This window comes from Lotus japonicus, chromosome 1 (assembly GCF_012489685.1).
Source record: "Lotus japonicus ecotype B-129 chromosome 1, LjGifu_v1.2".
Taxonomy (NCBI): Eukaryota; Viridiplantae; Streptophyta; class Magnoliopsida; order Fabales; family Fabaceae; genus Lotus; species Lotus japonicus.
The window spans coordinates 6,625,607-6,636,093 of record NC_080041.1 but is presented as its reverse complement, the minus strand read 5'-3'; the positions used below and the strand labels follow the sequence as shown (position 1 = coordinate 6,636,093).

Sequence of the window (10,487 nt, the reverse complement as noted above, 5' to 3'; positions counted from 1 at the left end):
TTCCCTTATGACGATTGAAGAGAAGATACTATGATTGAAAGTATGGAGAAACAAGTGGAAGTCCATAGTGCAATATGAGACTAGGGTGAAAGATTATGAGAGGAGTGGTACTATTGAGAAGAGAAAACTTCTCATCTTACAATTAAAGATTTCTCATTTCACAAGTATTCATTTAATTTTTACTTGAAGTTCTTGAAAGCTCAAGTATTCTTGTAAGTGTTATTGCAATGTGTGTTCTTGTCTTCAATAATTCATATTCCAATATATCCACTTGTGCAAAACTCAAAATCAGACAAATAATATTTAGAGCTTCAACACCATAATATGTTTGATGAGCACATAACTTATTCATTTGAAACTACAATTTGAACAGAATTTGCTTAGTGCCCTGTACATCTCACTAATTACAAACCACTAATGAATCTTGTATGCTAAACCCAATTGTTAGAGCCCAGAAGCATGAACTAAATGAAAATTGATAAAAAAAAATCACCATGCAGATGGTTTGACAAACTAACTCTATCCTCACTCACTTTCTTTGTTCATTTGAAGAGAGCCTCACACATAGAAATAATCTCAATCGAATAAGCAACCTTTACAAGTGAGCAAACCATTAATTTGACACAAACAACTGTGGATGTAATGTACATAATGCACCCTGCAAGGAATTAGATCTAGAAAACCATCTTGCAAAGTCCAAATTAAGAAAACCATGTGTGGATAATATCCTAAGATGGTCATAATAAAAGAATGGCTTCACAAATCTCCCCTATTTGTTTCATTAGCACCTGCAACTGCATGGTATCATCTGATGGGACATCTGACTCAGATTCTCCGGGGAAGGTGATGCCCCCCACCTCCCCCTTATGATTAAAATAAATTAAGGCATTTGCCGTGTCATATAAAACCATCTAATATAATTCTTGCCTTCTTGAGCACATACTATCAGGAGATACACTTTCCTCATCTTGCTTATGTGATAGGTCCCCATTTCCAGTAAAAAGTCGGACCGATAACGAAGGCGATGAAGGTGGACTACCTGTAATTGTTTCAACAACAAATAAAATATGAAAGAATACCAAGTTTGGTTCAATCTAGTAATCAATAGCACCAGAATAAGGGTACATTTGGGCAAACAACTTAATTAAGCACTTATCACATATGACCTTTTTCATTAGCTATTTAGGAATTTTATTGAAATAAGCTCAAAATAACTTATTGGTAGATATAAACGTTTATCCATAAGCAAATATGAGCAACTTATAAGTAGGTCATAAACTATTTTCAGAAGCTTACTTGAACACTTGCATAAGCGTTTATGCTATAAGTTAAACTCAAATAAACCATTCCAAACGCAGTCTAAGTAGTATGATCAAATTTATCATACCTCGAACAGACGGGCTTCTCTCAAAGTCCTTCGTTGCATGTAACATGATAGTGCCAGAGAGCACAACAATAAAGCCACATATTTCTGACACAATAGTTCCACCACTTTGACCATCCCAATCCTGTAAGCAATGTTATGAAATGTAATTTGGCTCTTCTACAATTCTATGACAACAGAAACATGTCATGCATCTTTCATTAAACGTCAAAACTAGTTGATCGTACCTTAAACATTATTACACTGGCTAATATTGTCAGTGTTGTAAACATGACATAGTATATAGGGGACACAATTGCTGTGTTGAAGGTGTCAAGAGCCTGAAATATATTATAATCATGTAAGTGAAAGCATTATTGATTCAACGTTTCAAATATAACTACTTCGTACATAATGCACAGAATAAGTCGGAATTAGAGTATTGCTTTCTTCTTCCGTTGCATATAACTCCGACATTATTTGGAACAAAAATATTAAAATTTCAGAATTCCCAAAACTAAACCCTATTTGACATTACATATTACAAAAATCATGTCAAGATTACAAGAAATAAGCATATGGTAAAGACTTGGTGTATCTCAGATAAATGAAGCAGCACATAATTCCTCCATAATTCAGCCAATTGTTACAGACAACTTACAAGGCATGGAAAACAGATGTTATTATCCCTATTAAGGCGGCCCATATTTCAAGTAACACATATCCAGAAAATACACAAAATGAGAAATATATTAAAAGTTTTAAAGCTGTTGAGAAGTACCACATTGACTAGAGATATATGGCCAAAATAGTGCTTATAATATAAAGGTTAGACCAACCCTCATCCCTAAGCTAGCTTTTGGGGCAGAGTTAAGCATAACCCAAATTCTAAGAAAAGCAACTATTACTGTTACTCACTTTCAAAAAAAAAAATCTATTACTGTTACTCTGTCTATCTCTCATTATCTAACAGTGAAATCGATAAATAAAATAGTAGATCTAATGGTGACAACAGAAAGAGCAAAATAAATTGAATATATTTGGATCAAGAAAGCATGTTCTTCAGTATCAAGCAGAATAACAGATACGGGAATACCAGATCCAGTCAAAGATAGAGCTTTACATTTCCTATCCTGGTGTCCTTACAAACTGCTATAATGATTGTTGAAAAGTTGCTCTATCAGGAAAAAGGACAAAGTTGTTTAATAGTGTCCTCACAAGGAATATAGCTCCAACCCAACCTCATCGATAAGATTGACCAACATATGCACTACTATAAAGAGAAAAAGAGGTCCTTTCATGGAAAAAAATATACTGCGTTTAGAAAGAAGCTTAGCAGAATTTCAGTATCCCCCTACTTATTTTAGTACTCTTTTCTATCCAGTTCTCAAATGTATTTCCAGTTGTAGCAATTAACAAAACCTCCCCAGTCCCCACAGTCCAACCAGAAGGAAAAGCCTAGCAACACCCTTAGTTTTCCTCAAAAACACCAAATACATCAAAAATAATTAAAAAATACCAACCCTTGCATGCCAGTCACAGCCCAAAAAATCAACCTCAAATCTGAGTTTCTTTGCTTTGATTGATTCCTAGTCTACCTATGTGATATGTCAAAAGTACAAGTAAAGCCACTTCATTTCCTGAGCCTAAGCCCATGGATACACTATAGCTTCTCCCCACAACTTTGCGTATGTCGTGCTTTCTTGCAAAACTTTGCATAGCTGGCCTCAAGTCCGAATAAAAGTAGAGCATTATGAAATGTAGTATGTAGACATACTTCATTGAATATCTTATGACATGAATCAATGATACAAGTTATATCTGCAAGTTCTAGTAAAATTTCCCATGTACTAACTGATCCATTGCTCACAGTAACATATGAAAGGGATGTTATATTAAAGGCTAGGATAAGTACAATATCTTGTTTTCCTCTTATACCTAATACTCAAGAACTCATTGAATATCCAGCACACTTCCACAACACGAGAACCTCTTGGCAAAGAAACACTGGTAAAATTACACACAAAACCCTAAACTATCTTATATTTTGTTAAGGATCTTCAATAATAAAAAACAATGTCATATTAAAATTTATAAACACTGTGTGTAATACTATTCAAAGGGCTTCTCTAACCTTATTTCCTTAAATGTGTTATGAGATGGGGTTGTACCTATGGCCTTGCTTTGGTGTTTAGCACAATGATCTGTAAGGGAGTTTTCTGGATATATAGACTCAATAGGTAGTTTAATTGCATTTTTCATTTTGAGCCTCTCAGCTCACCGATATCCTCCGTCCTTGTTTTTTTCTCTTCTATATCTAGTAAGCCTTTCTTTCAAAAAAAACTAAGAAAAAGCAGTTACTATGATATATATGGATTAAGATAGAATAGAAGCAAACCATGTGAAAAAAAAGAGCAAGGGACAAATTTCTTCTTATATACTAACAAATTACAATCGGAAGGTATATTTCAACTTAAAATTTGCCACATGTTTGAACAACCACCAATAGATCATTGGCAAAAATGTATTTAGGATGAGGTCAGATTCCTAACTTTAAGAGTCAATAAGTAACAAACCTTATTAAGATAATTCATTTGCATGATGACACATATAGCCACAACTAACATAAAGAACCATGTCTCCGGGTAGATCAACTGATTTTTGCCTTCAAAAGTTAATTTCAAAGAAGTCCCAAGGGCTTTAACACTCATCACCTGCAAAATTATAGTAGTTTCATATCAGTCAGTAGAGAAATTATTGCAGTGTTACTAAAAGGAAACACTTTTCAACTTTCAGAAAACATCATCAGTTATTTTGATAGAAATAAGTGCACATTAATTGGGGGAGAGGGAGAAAGCTTTAAAACATAATAGTATATGTAATATAAATAACATGTGAAGTTACATGGAAGCAATGTTAGCAAAGTAGCACTGTTCCGATTCAAAACGCATGCAAAATCTTTTTTTGGTGGAATCCCGTAGAATCTTAGATTTTAATCGTAAAATCGTAAAATCTTATTGAATCTTACGATTCTAGTATTTTTTTAATTTTTGAAGCTGATTCCTAAAATTGGGGAAACTAGAGAGTTTTTTTACTTTGTGGGAAAAACAACCCACCACCCAGCATTTAGGGGATTTCGAAATTGAAGCTCTAATTGATTGTAGTTGCCAAATTTGAATGCTTAATTGATAAGAATTAATAACTGATTGTATATTTCGAAAAATCAACTCATGTGACCCAACCTTCATGCCTCTAATTGCCTATTTAATTCACTCATAGTAGAGTGAATTGAATCACGCATTCATGCTCTGTTTTCTGTAGTCTCTATCTAGGTCTCTTCCTCTTATGTTTTCTCTTCATTCTTCAACATCTTTGTTTTCCTTCATTCTTCAACGTCTCTGTTTCATCTTTTAATTTCATGTTCTAGTACTCTTATGATTTTGGATTGAGATTATGACTTATATGGATGTTAATCTGATGAATTTTTATTCCAATTTTTGTTAAATGATGTGACTTACAAGATATCAATGCTATTTTTTTGTTTTTCTATTTATGGTAGAATCTTACGATTCAATTTACGATTATACGATTATACGATTTTGAACCCCTCTCCGATTCTACGTAGAATCTAGCTTTTCACAACATTGCATGGAAGCTAAAACTTTATTTATGAAATTCACTATTATAACAGGTCTCACCAGACAGTGTTAGTGGATCGTGAAGATTGAATTACTTTCAACATAAAGTTACATGGTTGTATATGTTTTAAACTAAACAACTTTGAATAAACAAATCTTTGAAGTTTTGGCCAATTATCAAGAAGACTGCGCAAGAGAGATAAAGTTGATTTACTTACAGAGAGGGAACCCATCAATGAACAAATGCCAGTATAAACAAGCACATTGGAATGCCCACATGTTGGTGCAAAATGGAAAACCAGGATGAAAACCAATACCATTACTGAAGCCACATAAGCCAGAAATGCTGCACGCAAGAAGAATACCTCTGTTGTCAAGGAACTACAATAAGTTGAATTGAGATAAAGTTGTGTGTTCTAACCTGGTTGAGTAGCCATGTTCCATATTTCCAGAACAGATGTGATAGGTTGCTCCTTAGGAGCATTTATAACAATAATAATAGAGCCAGCAATGCACATCACACAGCCTAATATCCCAAGATGGGGTAGCTTCTCTTTCAGAATAAGGTCAGCCAAAACAGCACTAGAGGTTACAACCAAAACATGCAACAATGTTGCCATCAGAGTTAGAAGTCAAAACTGTCTTGATTCTTAATTGAGGAAGAAAACTAAGTATACCTCACAATTATACTTAATGCGCCGAGAGGGGTAACTAGAACTGCAGGGGCAAACGCATACGCAACAAAGTTTGCAACCTCTCCTATAATCACTGAACAAGAAACCACACAGAAACAGATTCTGCAAGAAATCAGATATTGGAAGAAGAAAAAAATCCCTTGAAAAACTAAAATTCGCATCTTCTAATAAATAAACAAAAAACTAGAATAAGTGTTAAAAATCATTTGTCGGTCTAGTCTTAAGCAAGCTAAACCCGGTGAGGATGAAACACAAGTTCGAACCCCGATAAAGTCATTTGTTGGAAGGACAATTACAGATTCCCGAACCGGTGAGACATTCGAGTAAAGGCAAAAAAAAATCCAGATTCCATATTCCATTGAACAATGTAAAACGAAATTAATTCAATCTAGTTAATTTCATACAAAGATTAGATGAAATCAAAGCCAACTATGAACACAAAGTCACAAAAAAAAAAAAAAAACCATTGAAGCACAAGAAAATCAACCCCCAAAAACAAAGAAAGAGCATCAAAGGCTTACTTATGATCAACCCCACCCACCAGAGTGGTTCCATGAGATAATAATAGCCACCAACACCTGCAAAATGATGGAAGATTAAAACCATGAAAAACCAAAACAAGCTATGAAAAATCACAACAAAAATTGAAAATTCTCTGTCTGTCTTACCAGCCCTGACACCAGAAACTGCAGCTGCTCTTCTGAGACCTTGTTTCTTGATGATGAAGCTTGAGCCAATGAAGCCACTTGATACCAACGCTAGAGTAAGACCTGTTAGATTCTCCTTGGACAAACCCATGTCGCAAAATCGTAAATTTCTTCGAAATTTGGATCTTTTCTTCTTCTCCTTCGCTTCATCGATGAGCTCTGAGACAAACACGGTTCCTCAGATCATCATCATCATTGTTGTTGTTCATTTCATATTTTCATGATTGTCGAAGGAAGGAAAAAGATAGGGTGTGAACGACCACAACCAATTATTCTGAGTACCTTCAATCAAGGGCCCCACTTTATTAATATTCTCAAAAGTCTTTTTTGAACTTAATATTCTCAAAAGTCTTAACCAATCTTTTATCTTGCTTTCATAGTTTGGGTCCAAAACCATGGAATATGCATTTATTGAGGACTTCTGGACTAGGATAAATAAATAAATGCATAGTACAAAGAATATAACTTTTAATGCAACCTTTATATATTAAATGTGCATGTTTAGTGTATTTTTTTCCTTTCTAAAAGCACCTTTATTTTTACTTATGACCACACATTCTCAATATATATATATATAGATGATGTATTTTATGAGAAAGGTGATCTTACATGAGAAAATGAGAATAAATCACGACTGATAAATCTAATTATGAATGGTCTAGATTTCTAAACCATTCATGATTAGATCTTATTCTCATTTTCTCACACAAGATCACATTTCTCATAAGATACATTCCCTATATATATATATAATATAATATAATATAATATAAAACTATTCAGAGTTCTTCACATACAAGTGATCTAGAGTTTGATCATTGTTGTCTTCATTATTATAATAATAAAATGAAATCTCAGATCATGGTAGGTGAAATTTCAGTTTGATCCTTGTTTAATCTAAAGTTTGATCCTTGGGGTATATCATAGATGACGAAAGCAGAAGGACCCTTGCAATCAAGGTGAAGATCGTTGAGGTTGATTGCAATGTAAGTCTCATATTGCTAATATTGTTAAGGGAAGAAAGAGGTTAAGGAAAACATCTTGGAGAAGTCACACATGACTTAGCATGGCGAAGGGTGGGGCTCAAAGCTATATATAAAGATATCAAAGTTCCTTGTAACAACACATGGAAACACTTTTACTTATGTTTGTGTTTTCTATTTCTCTTATACTCTTGTTTTAGAGTATTGTGAGATGTAGTTAAAATATTTTCTTTAATGAGTGTATTGGGGTCATGAGATGGTTAAGAGTGAAACCAAATGTCAATTATGGGTAGGTTTTGAGCCATAGAATAAAGGTTGACATTTTCACTCAAGTAGTGTGTAGATAACCTCCGATCGGCCGGCTAAGTTATGAAGGTGTTTGCAAGATCATGTTTTAGTCTTTTGTCGAAATTTTGTTGGTAACATAGTCAGGTTTTGATGGTTGAGGATCATTGGTGTTACTTGAAGAATTAGATATGTACTTGCAGTTGGGCAGTTAAAAGAATCCCAAGTCATGACACATGGGAAATGAAAAACCAACAACGAAAACACGTTAAAAATACATGTTTGAATCTAGTCAATTGATTGTTGTAAAGACAACTAAGACTTAATCTATAAATAGGATTTCTGTCATCGTACTCTCAAAAAGCTCATATCTGCTTACAAAGTCCGGCCAAATGAACGTGACTATATAGCAATTCCAAGTTATAGAGTATGTATATTGTGAAACCATCTTAACTCCAATGGAATTTATGTTTTTCCTCCATTCTTATTATTTCACTTTTTTCAATTCCGCAATCTTTTATTTGTTTTAAGTTTCGTTGTCCTTGTTCTTCAAACACATCTTTTCTTTAACTTTTTAAATCAAAGTTGATACTTATAAGCTTTCACTATAAGAACACAAGAGGACTTGAATCCAGTTTCAAATTGCTTGTGGATTCATATTTGTTTACTAAAAATTCGAGTAAACAATGTGTTATGATAATTTTCACATCTCTTATTATCTGGTTGACTTTTCTCACAACGAGCATGGTTTTTTTTTTTTTTTCAATTCGAGAGTTTTTCATGTTATACTCTTGTGTTGTTAATTTTGCTTCTATTTATTTTATTTTTTCAATTGTGTTATTTCCTAACAAATTGAAGGATGTAAAATCCTTCGGTTCATCATTTAAAGTATAAAGGAATAAATTACAATATAATAAATAAATTTTTTATTTTAAAACTTGTCTTTTATATTTTTTTTATCCTGATTGTTAAGTTTTAGTGATGAAACTGGTGCCCACTAGGGTGGACCTTTATTATTTTGGTCCACCGGTGCACCATTTACTTAATACCTTTAGATCTAAGATTCCTAGAATATTCTTCAAACGAACGGTTAAGATTGAATCAACAATAGAAGGGTAAAATTGTAAATCGACCCCCTCCAAGTTCAACAGAACTGTAGCACCACTGGGTTGATACTGCCAAGAGCCTTTGAAATCCTTGCAGCGGTGAAATTGCTGGGTTGGGTTTCCATAAATCGAAGCAGATTGAAGCGGAGCTTGCTGCCTCTGAAGCATATCTTGCCATCGATCGAAAAACCAACCTTGGTTGTTGGGAAGAGAGTGGAGGGAGAAGGGTTGGGATTGGCGTTGATCTTGCTGGGTTTGGTGTTTTCCCCCTTCTAAAAATCTAACCTTTTTCATCTGTTTTCAATTTTTGTGTTCTGATGCTTCTTATTCAGTCATTATGATGACAGGGGCAAGAAAGATGGAGGCTTTCTTGCAACTTCAACAAAAAAATGGGAGGAAGGTGAAGATTCAGATTGGTTTGTGAGGCTGGGAAGCAGGGAGAGAGTGGGAGGGAGAAGGAGTGGAAGGGACAAAGTCTAAAACATCTCTGTTCTAGTTCTATTTCTGGTTAGAGATGTATGGGTTAGTTTGGGTAACGCCCCAATTTCTCAACTGAGGAATCACATTAAGTAACCTAACAAAGTCTAAGGACTATTCTGCAATCCCTAAAACCAAAGGGTATTTTTAAAAAAAAAATGAAAAGACTAAATACCATAGGGTTGGAAACGTTACATAACTTTATTTAAATAACTTGTTTCCCGACATAATAATATACATAACATAGAGTAGTTCACCACACCATAAACGGGGTTCCAAAATAAGTACGCTCACTTAGACAAGTGGCGAGATAAGGTTTAAACAACATAGTTTTCAGAAGGAGAAAGAAACTCAGACATAGTCCACCAAAAAGGGAGAAGCAACTGCTTCATCCACCTCTACTCGACCGCCCACGGTCACGGTCTCCAACTCGAACAGCTAAGCTTCAGCGAAAGGCTCTCCATCGCCTAATAGCGTTAAGCGCCCAAACAACAAGTAGCAAATAGAAAGGGTTAACTCCATGCAATTACCACATAATAAAGAGAAAAGCATGTTATTCAAATCTAATACATGTCATGGTAAGTAAGCTACCAATTTAACTCAGGATAGATGACGACTCATCCTATCGATCATGAAATCGAATCATATATTTAACAGAATTAAACATATCAGTATATCAGCAAAATCAACGATATGATTTTAAAACAGATACCAACAAAACTTAACAACATAAACTAAATCATGAATCAATAACTTAACAACATAGGTTAATTCAGATAACAATAACTTCAACAATATAACATCAAATCATATATCAATAATCCTCAACAATATAACATCAAATCAGATATCAATAATCCTCAACAATATAACATCAAATCATATATCAATAATCCTCAACAATATCAATCAAACAATAACGTCTCCCAAGACGGGACAGTCCTGTGAAAATATCCACTCCACTGTCACTAAGTAACGCCTCGAAGGACGGGATAGTCATGTGAAAATATCAACTCCACTACCACTTGATAACGCCTCGAAGGACGGGATAGTCATGTGAAAATATCCACTCCACTACCACTTGATAACGCCTCGAAAGACGGGATAGTCATGTGAAAATATCCACTCCACTACCACTTGATAACGCCTCGAAAGACGGGACAGTCCTGTGAAAATATCCACTCCACTGTCACTAAGTAACGCCTCGAAGGACGGGATAGTCATGTGAAAATA

At 34.4% G+C, this 10,487-nt stretch overlaps 1 protein-coding gene across 1 annotated transcript; it reads right to left on the bottom strand.

Annotated features, from left to right (window-relative positions):
* Positions 1–288: 288 nt before the first annotated feature.
* Positions 289–6,653, bottom strand: LOC130733291 (probable magnesium transporter NIPA6). The gene is made up of 9 exons (XM_057585421.1): positions 6,365–6,653; positions 6,218–6,274; positions 5,679–5,769; positions 5,423–5,583; positions 5,220–5,347; positions 3,940–4,077; positions 1,612–1,704; positions 1,388–1,508; positions 289–1,039 (listed from the first exon to the last, which is right to left on the bottom strand). Exons 1-9 carry the CDS (start codon positions 6,492–6,494, stop codon positions 912–914), a joined length of 1,047 nt encoding a protein of 348 aa, XP_057441404.1. The 5' UTR covers positions 6,495–6,653; the 3' UTR covers positions 289–911.
* Between the last annotated feature and the right edge of the window lie 3,834 nt (positions 6,654–10,487).

What these genes read in the sequence shown, in the direction of transcription:
- LOC130733291 (XM_057585421.1), bottom strand. Translation starts at nt 6,494, where the DNA reads ATGGGTTTGTCCAAGGAGAATCTAACAGGTCTTACTCTAGCGTTGGTA. An exon ending in CATTGATGGGTTCCCTCTCT is followed by an intron (nt 4,078 to 5,219) that starts GTAAGTAAATCA and finishes ATAATTTTGCAG; the next exon opens with GTGATGAGTGTTAAAGCCCT. An exon ending in CCAGTGTAATAATGTTTAAG is followed by an intron (nt 1,509 to 1,611) that starts GTACGATCAACT and finishes CATTGCTTACAG; the next exon opens with GATTGGGATGGTCAAAGTGG.